Source organism: Hemitrygon akajei, chromosome 13, assembly GCF_048418815.1.
Source record: "Hemitrygon akajei chromosome 13, sHemAka1.3, whole genome shotgun sequence".
In the NCBI taxonomy this organism is placed as follows: domain Eukaryota; kingdom Metazoa; phylum Chordata; class Chondrichthyes; order Myliobatiformes; family Dasyatidae; genus Hemitrygon; species Hemitrygon akajei.
This window is the reverse complement of record NC_133136.1, coordinates 89,769,076-89,789,002: the sequence shown is the minus strand read 5'-3', so window position 1 is coordinate 89,789,002 and position 19,927 is coordinate 89,769,076. Positions and strand designations below refer to the sequence as shown.

The window sequence follows — 19,927 nt, the reverse complement described above, 5'->3', positions numbered from 1 at the left end:
GCACTTGGGAATATACACACTGCCATCCTTCAAATGTAACTTGCAGGTGGGAACCCTCTTCAATCTTCTGTGGGACAAATAATATTATAGTCCCAGAGAGAGAATTGAATGTGATATAATTTACGATTGCACAAAAACTAATACATACAGTAGAAATTGGCAGTTTAAGAACCCACATTTACATACAATTTTACAAATAATTACAAAACAAATTGAACATCAGATTTATTTCTGTTTTGTCAGTACATTGAAATAGACAGACATTCTGCACTATCAAATATGGCCCAGCAGTTACATATAATGCCAAAATGCAAGGAATGTGTGTTGTGTTTATTTCTAAAATCCTACTCCTTATATATAAAAAAAACTATACAGGAGTCCATTATTTGGTAATGAGTGCAAACACAATGTACAGGTGGAAGAAAGCAAAGGCTCATCAGGAACACACTTGACACTGCTTTCCTGGAAATTACACTTCTGGTGCTACTTAGTTGTACATCTTTAGCATGAAGCCAGACACAAGTGAGTGATTCTAACAGCCATTCATGATGACAAAATTATTAGGAGGGCCTAGCTTGATTATAAATTACACAAGTGAATCACCAGCTGATTGCTAAGTTGAGGATTAAAATTGAACCTCTGCATTACTTTGTTTGAACATAAATTTCTAGTATATCAAAGACATTTTCTGTCTTACCCGAAGCAAATTTCATGCTGATCTACAGTCCTATCACTGGGTTCAAAAGCACATAATTGAAAGGATGGCTGAAGGTAACCTCCTTCAAACTCATTTTATTAAGTTCTGCATAACTTTGGCAACAAAGGGCAGCTCAAATAAATTGAAAGGAACCAAGTACACAACAATATTCACTATGAACTCATCAGAAGGGGATTTTTTTTTTAATATAAAGAATCACAGTCAACCAACTTATGAGAGTGCTGGAGTAACTGGGATTTGCATCCACACAAAAAGTTACGCCATTTAACCGCAACCATTTAATTTGTTAAGTTTCATCTTAAAAATGAATGTGTGCAAATTCTGAATAAAGTGCAAGCAGGGAGGTGTGAGGGAGGGCAAGAAGTGTTGGATAGAAAAAGAAAATAACAGCTCACCAACAAACCAGCTCTCTTGGAATTAAAAAAAGTCACCCAAAATCAGTGCCTATTTTCTACAACGGAGTTAAAATTGCTAAATTACACATATATCAATATTTACAGAATGCAAGTTGCTTAGAAATCCCAAAGAGTAACATTGATACTATCACAAGTGACGAAGGCTAAAATGCTTAGCTACAAAAGGTTGCTCTGTCTCTATAGAAGTTAGCTTCAGCAATGAATGTTGCAAAACTGAGTTGCCTTGTCTCCTTTAATGTCATTATGATTGCATCATTATTTAAGTTTTAAAACTCCATTTTGTAATCTAGAAGTAGCATTATATATCCTCAACCCACAATTTTGCAAGTTAAACCATGAATAATTAACAATCGGTTACATGAAATTTCATAGACCAGACTGCTAAGTTGTGGAACTCCAGAAGATGCAAAAAGGAACTCAAGACAAACATATATTAGTTGCTTTGCTGTTTTTGATCACAGCTGGAGGTGTTGGCATATTCATGACGAATTCAGCAGAGGTGCTCTTTCTGCTTCCGATCCCTGCTTAAAAACAAATGTACCACTTCATTACTAAAACACAATTAAGCAAAATATACATTTGGTTTCATGTGCAGCTATGGTCCCTATTAACAGAACAGTGGAAGGGATTATTTTAAAGAGGTAGAGTGAAAGCATCAGAGGTTTCAAACCTTTTGGACATCCAAACTACCAGAGGTTTTTAAAATGTTAAATACCACTTAGAGGATCGAATGGTTGCCCACCAGAGGAGAATCTGGCTCTTCCGTTCTTCGCTCACCCTGGTTGGGAAAGCCATCCTGGACATTTAACTACTTGCTCACTTGACTAGATTAGGGTTAAAACCAATACCTTCACCTTAGAAAATCCAATGTTCAACATGGTTATACTTTAGTGTTATATACAGCAGGATATAACAACAGGATTCTATTGTATCCACATGATAATTTTATTTAATGGAAGTAAGCCAACAGAAGCAAACTTAACTCTAGAATTCAAAGTACGTGCAGTAGATTTAGGCTACCTAAAGCTGCCAACCAAATAAAAGGCCAAAAAAATTCAACTGTTCATTTCCCTCCATAGATCATGCCTGAGCCACTGAGCTCTTCCATTGTTTTGCCTAACCAAATAATGTACTACTTAAATTTAGTTTGGCAATAAGAATAAATTTGCTTATGCTAATTTTTAAACATAGGATTACTTAGTTCACCACCTTAACCAAAACCCCCTCTGTCATCTATATTAACGGTTATGTGAGAATGCGGCCTACATGATTAGCAAGTTAGTGAATAACACCAAAATTGTTAGCATAGTGGAGGTGAAGGTTTTCAAAGATTTCAACAGGATCTAGATTATCTGGAAAAATGGGCCAAAAAGAAAAAAGGGCAAATGGAATTTAACTCTGACAAAAACAAGGCATTGCATTTTGGGAAGTTAAGCTCAGCAGGATGTGTACACAATTCTCTGAAAGTGGCGACTCAGGTAGACAGGTGGTGAAGGCAGCATTTGGCAAGCTTGCCTTCGTCAGTCAGAGAGTGGAGTACAAGAGTTGGGATGTCATGTTGCAACTGCACAATTTGATGACGAGACTCTACTTGGGAGTACTGTCTACAGTTCTGGTCACTTCACTATTGGAAATACCATCCAACAGCAAACATTCTGCCAATTTGTAGGGCCCACAATGCACTGCAGCTGAAACTGGAGAGCAACATAGGCCACAGTAGGAATTTTCCTAACACGTGTTCGTTATTACAACTTTATCCAATTAACTGAAGCATCACCTGATTGAGCAATAATATACATTTACTAACAATCTTAAGTTTTATATTTTACATAACATTTGATTTAGCACCAAGGATAATAATCACACATGGAATGGCAGGAATTCTTAATAAATTATCAGAAGTACAATGAGTATGGATCTTGACTTGGAAAATTAAGGTGTAGAATCAGTTCAGAGAAAGTCACATTCCATGGTAATCTTGACCAGAAGTCATAATTGATTAAAAAATTAGTGAGAATAATTATGAAGTAATAAAAATAGACAAGTCCTGTTGCTCATGAGCATTCACTGTAACTATTAAGTATAACAGAAAGATTGAAATAAATGAAGCATTTTAGAAACCTGCTCAAACTTATTATTAAACTTAAGACAACTGAAAAATAACATTTCTAAATAGTATTGTTTGCAATCATTTACCATCCAAATACTGAAGTGTATGCCAGGTTTGCAAGGACGTATCATCCAATGTCACGTCTTCTTGTGACTGTCAGTTGGTGGAAGATGTTTCCTGTGGAAACATCTCACTGCTCTTGGGTTGTAAAAAAATCATTCTCTGCTTCATTTAGCAGTAAAGATAATCATTATGCATCTTTTATCAATCCTGGTTGGGTTTAAAGAATCGAGGAGCTGCATGACAAAAAACTTTGTGCATGCCATCTTGGGCATGCCTACCACAGGTTTACCACTCTGAATTTATACTAGTCTGGATTGCAGTTAGTTTAAGAGAAATCTAACTGGATTGGTTCCTGAGACTGAAGCTTTCAGGTTAATGACTGGCCATCAGATGTTGACCATTTTCTTCTCCACAAATGCTGCTCATGTTTTTGCTTTCATTACCTGGGCAAAAGAAGTGGTCTTACAAAGACTTGTTGAGCAAATTGGGCCTAAGGTAACAGTCTTTTAACAGGTTTATACATGGTGGATGCAGAGAGGGTGCTTCCCATTGTGGAAATTGAGAACTAGGAAGCACGGTTTCAGATCCAAGGCTGAGTTGAGGAGAAATTTCCTTTCGCAGTGCATTGTGAATCTTTGGAATTCTCTATTCCAGAAAATTATGGTGGCAGTGCTACTGGATATATTTGAGGCCAAGACAATTCTTTAGGGCAGTTGAAGGTAATGAAGAACACGCAGGAGAATCAAAGTTGAGCCCAAGATGAAATCAACTATGAACTTATTGAATGGCAAAGACTGCTCACGTGGCCTAATCCTGTTTTTTTTTTAAATATAAAAAAAAGACAATATAACACCAACCTCCTTGTCCTCATTACGACTAGTGCATGCGAGTATGATGAAGATCAATCCAAAGAGTAGTCCCAGACCCATCATCATAAATGGAATTGCAGTTGTCACTTCTGTCAGCAGGAGCATGGACTTCACCTTGGAAGCTGACACATCATCAATCAAAACACTCTGCAGCAATAAGAGTGCAAAGGGAAAGAATTCCATGGATGAGATGTAACCAGGTAACAACCACAACACACCCCTGAACAGATCAAAACCCTTCATCCTATTATTTATCCCTGCCACCATCTAGAGACTCAAACACTCACCTTCTAATCTAGCATATTCACCAAATCCCTCAAATTCAGTTAACTCGTTTGGGTTTGTATCAGAGCTGGCCTTTTTCTATTGATAGTCATCTGTTATTTTAGCTCAGTTTTTATCGTTCCATTCACATAATCCAACCTGCCGGGGGAACCCTAACAGCTGTGCCCTTTACAAAAGAAGTTGCATCCTCACTTTAACTACATCAACAATTTTTTTCCCAAAAAAAACACACATTCTCCACCCCCAACTTGCCCCTATTGATCACATGACCTCTACAATTTACACACCGGCAACCCTATACCAAATGCTGACCTGAATCTGCTTGAATTAAAGATGCAGGTACTTGGTCTCACCTCATTTAGATACATCACAGGAAAGATCAGTGACTGAACATTTTCAGTCTGACTGTGGAAATAAAACAAATACATTAGTCTTTTGGAAGAGGACAGCGAGGCTTTGAGAAGAAGTGCGGCGGCGGCCATTTTCAAATTGCTTCTCAGATCAGAGTTCTGAGAGGCGGGACTGCGCAGGCGCGTGAAGGAGGCCTGGGAAGGAGGGAAGATATAAAAAGGAGAGAAGGAGTGAGGTAGTTCTCTTTTGGAAGAGGACAGCGAGGCTTTGAGAAGAATTGCGGCGGCGGCCATTTTCAAATTGCTTCTCAGATCAGAGTTCTGAGAGGCGGGACTGCGCAGGCGCGTGAAGGAGGCCTGGGAAGGAGGGAAGATAGAAAAAGAACGCAGCCTTAAGCAGCGGGCAGCTTCGTTTGCGGGCAGCGGAGTGAGCCGGGAGCAGAGTGTAGGGCTTGGGCTCAGAGGGCTTAGGCGGAAGAGGGCACAGTAGGCTTATCTTTTAGTTCTTGTTATTTTCAGTTATTCGGGAAGTATGAGTGTGAGGGCAGCTTGTTGTTCTCGGTGTCGGATGTGGGAGGTCCTGGAGTCTCCGAGCCTCCCGGACGTCCACATCTGCGCCAGGTGTGTCGAACTGCAGCTCCTGAGGGACCGAGTTAGGGAACTGGAGCTGCAGCTCGATGACCTTCGCCTGGTCAGGGAGAGTGAGGAGGTGATAGAGAGGAGTTACAGGCAGGTGGTCACTCCGGGGCCACGGGAGGCAGGTAGGTGGGTCACGGTCAGGAAGGGGAAGGGGCAGGTACTAGAGAGTACCCCAGTGGCTATACCCCTTGACAATAAGTACTCATGTTTGAGTACTGTTGGGGGGGACAGCCTACCTGGAGGAAGTGACAGTGGCCGGGCCTCCGGCACAGAGGACGGCCCTGTAGCTCAGAAGGGTAGGGATAGAAGAAAGAGGACCATAGTAATAGGGGACTCGATAGTCAGGGGTTCAGACAGGCGGTTCTGTGGAGGTGATCGGGAGTCCCGGATGGTAGTTTGCCTCACTGGTGCCAGGGTCCGGGACGTTTCTGATCGCGTCCAAGATATCCTGAAGTGGGAGGGTGAGGAGCCAGAGGTTGTGGTACATGTAGGTACCAATGACATAGGTAGAAAGGGGAAGAGGTCCTGAAACGAGAGTATAGGGAGTTAGGAAGGCAGTTAAGAAGAAGGACCGCAAAGGTAGTAATCTCGGGATTACTGCCTGTGCCACGCGACAGTGAGAGTAGGAATGGAATTAGGTGGAGGATGAATGCGTGGTTGAGGGATTGGAGCAGGGGGCAGGGATTCAAGTTTCTGGATCATTGGGACCTCTTCTGGGGCAGGCGTGACCTGTTCAAGAAGGACGGGTTACACTTGAATCCTGGGGGGACCAATATCCTAGCGGGGTTTGCTAGGGCTACAGGACAGACTTTAAACTAGTAAGATGGGGGGGGGGGGCGGAAATCAATTTGAGGAAACTATGAGAGAGGAGGTTAGTTCACCAGTAGAGCAAGTAAGTAGACAGTGTGTGAGGGAGGAAAGGCAGGTGATGGAGAAGGGATGCGCTCAGCCCGAAGTTGTAGGGGAGAAGAAAGAAAAGGATAATAAATTTGAATGCATTGCTAGGGATGAAAAGAGAGGAGGAGGTGGAGAGTATCTTAAATGTATCTATTTTAATGCTAGGAGCATTGTAAGAAAGGTGGATGAGCTTAAAGTGTGGATTGATACCTGGAATTATGATGTTGTAGCTATTAGTGAAACATGGTTGCAGGAAGGGTGTGATTGGCAACTAAATATTCCTGGATTTAGTTGCTTCAGGTGTGATAGAGTAGGAGGGGCCAGAGGAGGAGGTGTTGCATTGCTTGTCCGAGAAAATCTTATGGCGGTGCTTTGGAAGGATAGATTACAGAGCTCCTCTAGGGAGGCTATTTGGGTGGAATTGAGGAATGGGAAAGGTGTAGTAACACTGATAGGAGTGTATTATAGGCCACCTAATGGGGAGCGTGAGTTGGAAGAGCAAATGTGTAAGGAGATAGCAGTTATTTGTAGTAAACACAAGGTGGTGATTGTGGGAGATTTTAATTTTCCACACATAGATTGGGAAGCTCATTCTGTAAAAGGGCTGGATGGTTTAGAGTTTGTGAAATGTGTGCAGGATAGTTTTTTGCAACAATACATAGAAGTACCGACTAGAGATGGGGCAGTGTTGGATCTCCTGTTAGGGAATGCGATAGGTCAGCTGACAGATGTATGTGTTGGGGAGCACTTCGGGTCCAGTGATCACAATAGCATTAGCTTCAATATAATTATGGAGAAGGACAGGACTGGACCTAGAGTTGAGATTTTTGATTGGAGAAAGGCTAACTTTGAGGAGATGTGCAGGGATTTAGAGAGAGTGGATTGGGTCAAGTTGTTTTATGGGAAGGATGTAATAGAGAAATGGAGGTCATTTAAGGGTGAAAATATGAGGGTACAGAATCTTTATGTTCCTGTTCGGTTGAAAGGAAAGATTAAAGGTTTGAAAGCGCCATGGTTTTCAAGGGATATTAGAAACTTGGTTCGAAAAAAGAGGGATGTCTACAATAGATATAGGCAGCATGGAGTAAAGGAATTGCTCGAGGAATATAAAGAATGTAAAAGGAAACTTAAGAGATTAGAAAAGCTAAAAGAAGTTACGAGTTTGGTTTGGCAAATAAGGTGGAAGTAAATCCGAAAGGCTTCTACAGTTATATTAAAAGCAAGAGGATAGTGAGGGATAAAATTGGTCCCTTAGAGAATCAGGGTGGTCAGCTATGTGTGGAGCCGAGGGAGATGGGAGAGATTTTGAATGATTTCTTCTCTTCGGTATTCACTAAGGAGAAGGATATTGAATGGTGAAAGGTGTGGGAAACAAGTAAGGAAGTTATGGAACCTATGACAATTAAAGAGGTGAAAGTACTGGCGCTTTTAAGAAATTTAAAAGTGGATAAATCTCCGGGTCCTGACCGGATATTCCCCAGGACCTTGAGGGAAGTTTGTGTAGAGATAGTAGGAGCTCTGACGGAGATCTTTCAGATGTCATTAGAAACGGGGATTGTGCCGGAGGATTGGCATATTGCTCATGTGGTTCCATTGTTTAAAAAGGGTTCTAGAAGTAAGCCTGGCAATTATAGACCTGTCAGTTTGACATCAGTGGTGGGTAAATTAATAGAAAGTATTCTTAGAGATAGTATTTATAATTATCTGGATAGACAGGATCTGATTAGGAGTAGCCAGCATGGATTTGTGCGTGGAAGGTCATGTTTGACAAACCTTATTGAATTTTTTGAAGTAGTTACGAGGAATGTTGATGAGGGTAAGGCAGTGGATGTAGTCTATATGGACTTCAGCAAGGCCTTTGACAAAGTTCCACATGGAAGGTTAGTTAAGAAGGTTCAGTCGTTAGGTATTAATGCTGGAGTAATAAAATGGATTCAACAGTGGCTAGATGGGAGATGCCAGAGAGTAGTGGTGGATAATTGTTTATCGGGATGGAGGCTGGTGACTAGCGGGGTGCCTCAGGGATCTGTTTTGGGCCCAATGTTGTTTGTAATATACATAAATGATCTGGATGATGGGGTGGTAAATTGGATTAGTAAGTATGCTGATGATACTAAGGTAGGAGGTGTTGTGGATAATGAGGTGGGTTTTCAAAGCTTGCAGGGAGATTTATGCCAGTTAGAAGAATGGGCTGAACGTTGGCAGATGGAGTTTAATGCTGAGAAGTGTGAGGTTCTACATTTTGGCAGGAATAATCCAAATAGAACATACAGGGTAAATGGTAGGGCATTGAGGAATGCAGTGGAACAGAGAGATCTAGGAATAACAGTGCATAGTTCCCTGAAGGTGGAGTCTCATGTAGATAGGGTGGTGAAGAAGGCTTTTGTAACGCTGGCCTTTATAAATCAGAGCATTGAGTACAGAAGTTGGGATGTAATGTTAAAATTGTACAAGGCATTGGTAAGGCCAAATTTGGAATATTGTGTACAGTTCTGGTCACCGAATTATAGGAAAGATATCAATAAATTAGAGAGAGTGCAGAGACGATTTACTAGGATGTTACCTGGGTTTCAGCACTTAAGTTACAGAGAAAGGTTGAACAAGTTAGGTCTCTATTCATTGGAGTGTAGAAGGTTGAGGGGGGATTTGATCGAGGTATTTAAAATGTTGAGAGGGATAGATAGAGTTGACGTGAATAGGCTGTTTCCATTGAGAGTAGGGGAGATTCAAACGAGAGGACATGATTTGAGAGTTAGGGGGCAAAAGTTTAAGGGAAACACGAGGGGGTATTTCTTTACTCAGAGAGTGATAGCTGTGTGGAATGAGCTTCCTGTAGAAGTAGTAGAGGCCAGTTCAGTTGTGTCATTTAAGGTAAAATTGGATAGGTATATGGACAGGAAAGGAGTGGAGGGTTATGGGCTGAGTGCGGGTAGGTGGGACTAGGTGAGATTAAGAGTTCGGCACGGACTAGGAGGGCCGGAATGGCCTGTTTCCGTGCTGTGATTGTTATATGGTTATATGGTTATATTAGTCATGAATTTGTAGATATTACTCTTCAACCTCTATGTCAAGTTTCACAAATCCTTCTTTGCCTAATTCTCCACCACCTTCTGATGAAATTCACCAAGGACTGTACTGCAACCACCATGTATAGAGGTAACAGCAGACATTAGTACAAGTTTAGCTAACATATTTTGCTTGTAATTTACTTCAAATACAAAGTTCAGATTTACATTACAGCAAATAGGTAGTGAAACTAGTGTAAAAATTGGCACTTAAACGCTGGCAATACCAGCAAAAATTCAAGGTCTGAAGAGCTCTGGATTTTTTACTTAAAAACCAGCAGGTACACTTTGAATTGTTGATTTTTGAACTATATAATTATGCAGCGGTTCACAACGTGTAAACCAAGGCTGAAGCCTTGAATTTACACATAGCTGACCGATATTCATCCAAAGGTAATTGCTCAGAACTAGGCAGAGGCCAGCAAGGGACCACAAACATCCACAGAGTTCCTAGATCTTCATTTGGAAAGTCTGAATACTGATTTCCCAGAGGACCCATTCATTTTAAATGGGATGTGGCAGACATGTGTAATAACATAACTAAATGATATTAATTTTAATTAATCTTTTTTCGTCATCGTGGGATGAAGGGTCTGTAATGTGCTGTAGTTTCTATGTTTCTATCAGAAGAATTTTCCTTAAAGGAGAGGCAGATTTCAATGGAGTTAAGAAAAATAATGAACTGATAGTGTGAAGCAAACAAAAAGCAAGGACTTAAAAACGATATTATGAGGGGAAATTGCAAGCTGGGGGTAGAAGGGAATTTGACATGTCAAACACAGTCTTCTAATCTTTAAAGCTATAGGAATAGAATATCTTGTACCATGCAGGAGATTCTGGAGCGATTCTTCCTCTTTAATTGAAAGCAACTCAGTGCGGACATGGTTGACGTGAGCAAGCCCACTGAGGGATTCATGAATATCAGGAAGGACGAGGTATTAGAGAAGACCCTGTTTCAAGTATGGACTCTGAGAGGGGGAAGCTGTTGCAGGTAGAAAGGGTTCTGGAGGGGTGAACAGCAATTTGGCAGAATCAGACACATTGACACATACTGACAAGGTGGGCGCAAGAGCCAAGGATTGGAGTATGAGGCAGCCCTCTTTTTTTTTTGAAATTTTAAGTGTGAGCATCAATAAGAGCAATTAGGTTTTGGTAACAGGGATTAGGGTACAGACAAAATCTTACAAACTACAGAATTAACTTGATGTTGCTTCTAGGGCAATGGCTGTTTATCCTGTATTACTGGAATGCAGGACAACATAAGGAACTTCCATTGGGAGTAAGTCACCTCCATGGGTTTCCATCACCCTGCCAGAGTGCTCCAAATCAGAAGTTATCTGTGGGAGGAAAAGGGTGTTCTCATGTCATTTACCCACCACCTACTGTAGCACCCTCTAGTTACCATCTTTTGTCATTGCAAACAGCTCCCCTCATTTACTCTATCAGAATCACTCAACAATCTGAACATGTTCAACATCAGCACCTGCAGTACTCAATCTGAGCAAGAACACCGTATCAGGCAGGAGCCCAATTGTACAGTTGTGGTCACATTACAGGAAAGATGCAACGGGATGTAAAGGAGTTGATGAGCGTGTAGCCAGGACTGAAGAATTTCAGTGATGAGGAGAGGATTGGATTGTCTTAGGTTATATTCTTTGGGCAACTAAGATGGAGTGAAGATTTAATGAAGATGAATGGAATTAAGGGATTTCTTAGCTTGGCTAGTTATAAGTTATAGTATTTCAAGTTTTCATGCAATACTTTTCCTGTGATGAGGGGTTTATCCTATTTGGCAGCAAGTTCCAGATTCCTACAAGTTACAAATTCTGATTTTCCTCAACACTCCTCTAAACCTTCTACCAATCTATTTAAATTGATGCCCCTCGTTATAGGCCTCTGAGAAATGGGTCTTTCTTAATTCAATCCAACTGTTAAACACATTGATTACAATAATTTAACCCCTCAAGGTTGTTCTCCCATTTAGTGGAATAAAGACTGAAGAGAGACCTGTTTATTCACCCTTTTCCTGCAACAAATACCATCTTTTCCCTTTCTCCAACATCCAAACTTCCCTGATAATATTTTCAAACCTTTGCGAAACACTCAATCTTCTCTGCACCTTGCTGCATCCTTCCAATCATAAGGTGATTAGATATCCAGCTGAATTAATAAACATGAACTAGCGAGACTTTCCTGCCCTTATTATCTTAGCAAGCAAAGTTAAAACTTGCATACATTTTAACCACTTTATTCAACTTCCCTTCCACCTTTAGGGATCAATGATCCTGTTTACTTGGGGTTTTTTTTGTAAAAACTGTGGAGTCTCCTTGCTGTTTGTCCACCTCAGATTCTTCATCTCAATTCCTGAACTTTCCTAATTGCCTAACAAGACAATATACACATTATAATAAATACTTAAAATGCATTTCCAAGTAGCTGGAACGTAATGAACTTTCCATTTGCTATTACAGTGACTCCATCTGTAACAACACCTCCATACTCACTTCTGGTGAAGAATCAGAGAAATGAGTGCAAGGAGTGGGGCAGAAAGTAGACAACTCTAGGAAGTTATAGAAATGGTTTAATTGACTTACAAATCTTTTAAAAATTGTCATTTTGGCTCAGAGATGGTGCAAGTGGGGAGGGAGGGGGGAGGGTTGATGCTTCTGTTGCTTGAGTGATGGAGGGGGTTTTGGTGTTTCTATCACTCATTCTATGGGGTTTCTTGTTTTCTGGATTCCAAGTAAGAATTTCAGGTTGCATTCTATTATACATTCTCTGATATTAAATTGAACCATTTAAACCATTTTAGATACTGCAAAGCCAAAGAATTCCTGGACATTCTTTCAGTTTAATTGTCAACAAGTTGTGAGCAAACTAAGACAGCCAGACCAAAACTAAGACTTCATTAATGATCCACACTGAGTGTTTGATATACAGCCATTAAATCAACTATTAACTCTGATCCTGAGTGCACTATGTACTATGAAACATGTGGCAGGCAAATTCTTTTGGAGATTTAGAGAGTCTTGGCATTACAACAGTGCTTTCACTTTAATGGGAAAAGTGCCTGTATTTGTTAAATTACCTTGGAGTGTTGTGTTCAGTCCTGGTCGCTTCATTACAGAAAGAAACTTTGGAGAAGGTGCAAAGAAGATTTACCAGGATGCTGCCTGGATTAAACGGGATGTCTTATGTTTTAGGTTGAACGAGACAGAAATGAACAAGACGATAAGAGTAGATAGCCAGAGGCAATTTTTCCATTTTTTGTGGGCAATCACAGTAAATGCAAGAAATGCAATAGAATCAATGAAAGACCACCCCAACAGGATGGGCAACAACCAATGGGAAAAATAAACTCCACAAATTCAAAAGTAGAAAACAAAATAAGAAATAATAATAAAGAAATATCGAAAACATGAGATGAAGTGTCCTTGAAATGATTCCATAGGTTATGGAACAGTTCAGTAATGGGGAAAGTGAAGTTGTGTGAAGTTATCCCCTCTGGTTCAAGAGTACATTGTAAAAGGATTTTGTAAAAGATTGTAAAAAAAGAAAGCAAGGCTGTAGAAGCATTTGAAGGTTCATCTGAAGAGTTGGTCTGTATGGATGTACCTATTACAAGGGACCTTTTAACTAATGCTGCCAACTATTCTGAATTTAATAACACACTTGACTCATCAACTGATGGCTAATGAAATGATCTGAGGAACTGCTGACAGGTCATTTCTTACATTGACTTACCAGGGGTGATTGATGAGTTCGTGGCCTAAGGTAGCAGGAGTCAATTTTAGAAAACCTATGTTACATACCCGTGGGTATTTTGTGTCTGTCACATGACCATGATGTAACTGAGGCTATGCTGGGTGGAGTGACATAATTATGGAGTGACATAATTTTCCCGCCAGTGAGAGGTCATGTGATAGTTTTTTTCATCAGGGTATAAAAGGAGATCCCCTCCCTGTGACGTGGGGCAGTTCATGGTTGAATTTGCCGCATATTCGATGTTATGACACAGTTTTGTTTTAAAGTGGAGTTTTACTTTCTGTCTTAAGTTTCAAAGGTTATTGCCGGCAGTTTCACTACAATACTGCCAGTTAAATTGCAGTCGAAGAGTGAATATTTATTGAAGTTCGGGAAGCTGGAGTATCGAGGAAAGTTAATGTCGACGGTGAAACAAATTTGACCTTTATTTAATCTTCGTACGAAGAATTAGTAACTTGTGTCCATGATAACTCCTGCTTCACCAAAAGAGCAGAAAGAGTTGGATGCAGAGTTTCGCCAAGGAAAGGTCAGTGCCTTTAAGCCATTTTATTTCCTTCAATCGTAAATCCCTTGGCAAAGCATACTTCAGCTGGGATCAGCAGTAACGTCGTGAAAGAGGATTTAATTACTACAAGGAAAGTCTCTCCTTTAACTGACCGTAAAACATTTTGGAATTTTTTGCAATACTACTTTAAAGAACTGAGTTGCATTCCTCGCTTTAAGCACTGTTCGAGCTGCCGCATAGCAGTTGACTTCCAGTTAAGTTAGTCGCTTGTTTACTTTTGGGTTTTTTTTTTAAAAAACAGTATTTAATAAATGTTTTATTTGTTATAAAAATAACCTGTCTCAATTATATGTTCATTGTTGCTGGGCCGTAACACCTAGCACATTTATTTTTCAACATAGTCCCCTCCTACATTTACACTTAGTCCAGCGGTCGTGGAGCATATGAATCTTGGACCTCCAGAAAGTGTCCACAGATGGGTGATTGATAAGTTTGTGGCCTAAGGTAGAAGGAGATGAGTTATACAGCTCTCGTTACATGCACATACAGTTCAACTCTGAGTGACTATGCAGGAAGTTTGAAGTTAATATCTCATCTCCTTCTACCCTAGGCCACGAACTTATCAATCACCCCAATGAGTCCTTCAGTCTGCTGTGCCGAATCAACTAAAAAGAAAAAAATCTAATCCTTCCTACCTACACAATGTCCATATCCCTCCATCTTCCTCTCATACACTCACCTTTTACATCCACCCTCTGCCCCATCCACTGTAAATGGCAGAGCCCTCAATTCAAATGACTCTTTCCTCATTTTCCACACTGACCGCAAGCAATAAATGCTTACAGACAATACATTTTCTACATTCTCCAACTATGTTAGATGTGACAGTTCACCACCCTGACCGCAGTAATAGCTTGTGAGTCAAGTTCCACTCTGGCAACAGAACCAAAAAAAAATCTAAGTTAGCATCCCAATGCAATACTGAGAGTTTTGCACAAGTGCTACCTTTCAGAAAAAAAAGGAAAGGAAGATGGTGGCCCAATAGCTTTCTTCAGGAGGGAGAGTAAAGGTAATACATTAGTAACAAGGCTGGCTGTTATGATCTGCTGAAGACTTCAGTCCAAAACGAAAATTGTCTTAAAATAAGCTTCTACTTCTCCAAAGCTTTGGTGAACATATTGAAGGAAAAACAAACTTCACAACCCAGAACACGATTGAACTGGACAGAAACTATCCCTCAAGTTAATTTCAATTACAAGTCTATTGAAGGACAATAAGTGATACTTCAAATTTAAGAATCAAAGCTTTCAGAAGCACTGAACTTTAGTGTACAAATCTTTTGTTTCTTCAAGAACGTAATTCACAAAAGCAGAAATGTTTTTGACTGCAGTCCCTCCCCACCATCCCACTGAACCCTATAAACACCCATTGAGCCAGCATGCTGGATAACATTTCAAAATTTACTTACTGAAATCCTGTTACTTGTTCAATATAAACATTGATCTGAACTCGTTTTGCTGCCCTTATGAGGAGTCCTGTGAGCTAGACAATAAAAAATAGTGATAAATGACATATAGGTCACACCTATGCAGAAATGAAGTTTTAGTTCAAATTATATTAACAATCTCTTTACTCTCCATACCCAAGTGGAGGCTCATGACTACACCATTTTGCTTTTTTGTCTTCAGTATTGACAACACTGGTTAATTCCTTCATCATTCTCCTCCCCCCCCCCCCAACAATTTTATTTTACTGTTTAACAAACCATTTGGCTCCCAACATTTAACTTTTAATCCCTTACATTTTAATTCACAAATAAGACAGCTTGCTGGGCACACAACCCATTATTAGGAACTGCCAGTATCAGCCACAACCAAATCACGTTCAGAATAACTAGAATGACAAGTGTTAGAATTTTTAAAAAGTTAGTGGAGACTTTTCAAACTTTGATCTGAAGATTCGTGATATGCATAAATCCTTTAAGTGGTTTAATACAAACCCCATTTCCAGAAAAGTTGGGATATTTTCCAAAATGCAATAAAAACAAAAATCTGTGATATGTTAATTCACATGAACTTTTATTTAACTGACAACAGTACAAAGAAAAGATTTTCAATAGTTTTACTGACCAACTTAATTGTATTTTGTAAATATACACAAATTTAGAATTTGATGGCTGAAACACACTCAACAAAAGTTGGGACAGAGTTAAAATAAGATTGAAAAGTGCACAGAATATTCAAGTAACACCGGTTTGGAAGACTCCACATTAAGCAGGCTAATGACAGGTGAGGTATCATGACTGGGTATAAAAGTAGCATCCATCAAAGGCTCAGTCTTTGCAAGCAAGGATGGGTCGTGGCTCAACGCAAGATTGCAGAGAATTTAGGTCTTTCAACATCTACAGTACATAATATTGTGAAAAAATTCAGATTATTCAGAGACATCTCAGTGCGTAAAGGGCAAGGTCGGAAACCACTGTTGAGTGCGCGTGATCTTCGAGCCCTCAAGCGGCACTGCCTAAGAAACCGTCATGCTACTGTGACATTATAGCCACCTGGGCTCGGGAGTACTTCGGAAAACCATTATCACTTAACACAGTCCGTCGCTGCATCCAGAAGTGCAACTTGAAACTGTATTATGTAAGGAGGAAGCCATACATCAACTCTATGCAGAAACGCCAGCGAGTTCTCTGGGCCCGAACTCATCTCAGATGGACCGAAAGACTGCGGAACCGTGTGCTGTGGTCAGATGAGTCCACATTTCAGCTAGTTTTCGGAAAAAACGGGCGTCGAGTTCTCCGTGCCAAAGATGAAAACAACCATCCTGATTGTTATCAGCGAAAGGTGCAAAAGCCAACATCTGTGATGGTATGGGGGTGCATCAGTGCCCACGGCATGGGTCAGTTGCATGTATGTGAAGGTACCATTGACTCTGAGGCATATATTAGGATTTTAGAGAGACATATGTTGCCATCAAGGTGACGTCTCTTCCCGGGACATCGATGCTTATTTCAGCAGGACAATGCCAGACCACATTCTGCACGGGCTACAACAGCATGGCTTTGTAGACACAGAGTGCGTGTGCTTGACTGGCCTGCTGCCAGTCCAGATCTATCTCTTATTGAAAATGTATGGCGCATCATGAAGAGGAGAATCAGACAACGGAGACCATGGACTGTTGAGCAGCTGAAGTCTTATATCAAGCAAGAATGGACAAAATTTCTAATTGCAAATCTACTACAATTAGTATCCTCAGTTCCAAAACGATTAAAAAGTGTTATTAAAAAGAAAGGTGATGTAACACAATGGTAAACATCCCTCTGTCCCAACTTTATTTACAAAATACAATTAAGTTGGTCAGTAAAACTACTGAAAATCTTTTCTTTGTACTTTTGTCAGTTAAATAAAGGTTCACGTGAATTAACATATCAGAGATTTTTGTTTTTATTGCATTTTGGAAAATATCCCAACTTTTCTGGAAATGGGGTTTGTAGATCTGATATATTAAAGAGTTGGCTTTTGATATATTCAAGTTACAAACCTGGGCAAAAAGAAAACATGAAACCCCTCAAAGTAGTAAATCCAATATCCTATACCCGAAGTATCTAAACACTGCCACTCCAAATATTTGGTGCAAATAGCATTTAAACTATGCATTTGTATACCTTTACTGTATGGTACAAACACTAAGGGAGCTCCCCTGCAACAGGACAACTCTGGAACAATTCCAGCAGTGCTGGCCTTCATTCCATGCTCTACTATATTTTCTAATCCATTCCAGTATTCATTGCATCCAAAATTAGATGCAAGCTAAAAATGGAGCAGCAATCAACTCTAGCATTGCAAAGCTTCTTACAGCAGATGCTGGAGGAGGTAGTTGGTCCCCTGCTTTAAAAGTCATTTTATATTGTAAGCAAAATGCCAGAGTAAAAACACCACTCCCATGCAAATTAACTCATTTACAAACTACAATGTTGGCATGCTTAGTGATTTGCTCAAATACATACATCTTTCCTTGAAAAGGAAGACCATTTTATTTTTCCCTCAGAAGCTGTTTGAGATAGTTCAAAACTCATCACAGGTAATCATCTATCTTCTGTAACAGCGATACTTATTGAAACACCTCTGTGTTTATTCAAACAAACCACAAATCTTATTTTTTTTTTTAAAAAGGTGATATAGCAATGCTAGGTGGTGGGACTAAAATGGGAAGGAAAAAAAAAGGTCCCCAAAATTATGATTGAAGCAATTGTTCAACTTCAATCATGTTCTTCACGATAAATTAAATCAGACTGGGAACCAGAAGTAATGCAGGAATTTCCTAATTAGAGAGGAGAAACATCTTCATTTACAAAAAGAAACATTTAGAAGTAAAAGCTCCAAAGTCCATAGGAATTGATCATTTTAAGTTCTATTGTGTAGACTCCCCAAATCCAAGAGTGTGAGGAGACTAGCTGAACCCCAAAATATCAAGCACTACAGCACTACACCCACTGCAGCTGCAGGACACAATTCAAGCCACAGAGTGACAAGGTAATCAGATGGGGGGAGAAAAGCATTCAGTCTTAAACACAAGTTTCTTGGAAGATGACAACAGATCAGAAGCATTTTAGGAAAGCGAACTGTCCATTCATGGTGAGAGAATAGTATTCAAGCCACAGGAGTACAAAGAACAATATGGCGTTACACTTCACCAATTCAGGCCTCCTTTCTGACACCAAAATTACATGATTTTCAAACCAGTGTTTTAATTGAAAATTAAATGATATTGTGAAAACTTAAGGTACAAATGTTTTCTTTATAATAAATCAGCTGATCTTAACAAAAAGCAGCAAATTCGCAGATAAGAATTGAAATTTGACACCAATTAGAAACCCAGTGCAGGGGCTGGGTATAATTAGCCCATTAACAAACAGAATGACAATGGCAACACGAGTGAATCTGCAGATGCTGGAAATAAATAAAAACACAACATGCTGGCAGAACTCAGCAGGCCAGACAGCATCCATGGGAGGAGGTAGGAGTTTCTCCTGATGAAGGGTTTCGGCCCGAAACGTCGTCACTACCTCCTCCCATAGATGCTGTCTGGCCTGCTGAGTTCTGTGTTTTTAGAATGACAATGGAGTCATTAATGTTTACAAAAAGCAATTCAGGAGTTGAGTATGTCTCGAGTTGAGAACTTGGTTCGGTTCAGGTGACTAGGCTGGGATATACTTGAAGTCATATTTGAGAGGCAAGGAAATGGGGCACAATAGGGGGAGTTTGTGAAGGCACAGTTCAATTTTCTTTCCTTCACTTGCACCAATCTTCAAGAGGTCTACAACCTTGTTGTAATTTGGAGGCTTGTGTACCTCAATGACCTGAAGAGCTATGTTGGCTGGAGTCAGGGCTTTATGCTTTGGCTCTTGATAGGGTCACCCATGCCAAACAGGTCAAAGAGTACAGAATGGACAAAGAGTGAGGCACTGGTCCTCTGGGTTTGGGGGTTCATCTCAGGGCTAACAACCCTGTCTGGTAATAAAAAAGTTATGGAAACAGTCGTGGAGAATCCTTTACGTCTGAGTGCAATGATAATCCCCCGAATCTCTACCCAGGACTTGCATGACTGACAGTAGTGAAAATCAAGAAGAAGCTACTGACACTATGAAGAAAGTCCTGAACTTCGCCAGAGATGGAGGACCTTCATTGCTGCCCTAAATGCCAGCAGTGTAACAGTAACCACATCAGCCTATCTTTCCCTTTCCAGATCCTGCTGTTCCATCATTCAAGGGAAATAAGGACAATTCTGAAAACTATAGACCAAATCTCATGTTATTGGTAGGGAAGTTATTGGAGAGCGACTTGGGGATAGGATTTGTCAGCACCTGGAAAACTAAGGCCCAATAAGGACAGTCAGCACAACTTTGTGTGGGGCAAGTTATGTCTTGTTAACTTGATTTGAGATTTTGAGGAGTTAAGGAATGTGATTGATCGATTGATAAAAGAGCTGTGGATGTTGTCTACATGAATCTTAGTAAGGCATTCAACATGGTCCCTCATGGGAGACTCAACCAGAAGATTAAGATGCACTGAATCCACAGTGAGTTAGACGTTTGGATGCAGAATTGGTTTGTCCATAGAAGACTCTGGGTAGTGGTTGAAGGGACTTAGCTGGACAAGTGCCTTTGACCATGATTAGTGGTGTTCTGCAGGGACTTGTACTAGGACCTCTGCTATTTGCAAATATGTAAATGACCTGGATGG

The 19,927-nt window shown here is 40.2% G+C and overlaps 1 protein-coding gene across 2 annotated transcripts in view; it reads right to left on the bottom strand.

Moving 5' to 3' along the window:
* Positions 1-212: 212 nt before the first annotated feature.
* LOC140738054 (lysosome membrane protein 2-like) overlaps positions 213-19,927 on the bottom strand; it is a 54,135-nt gene continuing 34,420 nt past the window's right edge. Inside the window, exons 9-12 of one of the 2 annotated variants that reach the window (XM_073065060.1) lie at positions 15,151-15,224; positions 4,815-4,866; positions 4,165-4,323; positions 213-1,658 (exon numbers count right to left, since the gene is read on the bottom strand). In XM_073065060.1, the coding sequence (XP_072921161.1) occupies positions 1,614-1,658; positions 4,165-4,323; positions 4,815-4,866; positions 15,151-15,224 (330 nt within the window). In that variant the 3' untranslated portion in view covers positions 213-1,613. The remainder of the gene's footprint in view (positions 1,659-4,164; positions 4,324-4,814; positions 4,867-15,150; positions 15,225-19,927) is intronic. The other variant, XM_073065061.1, reaches the window with a different exon arrangement.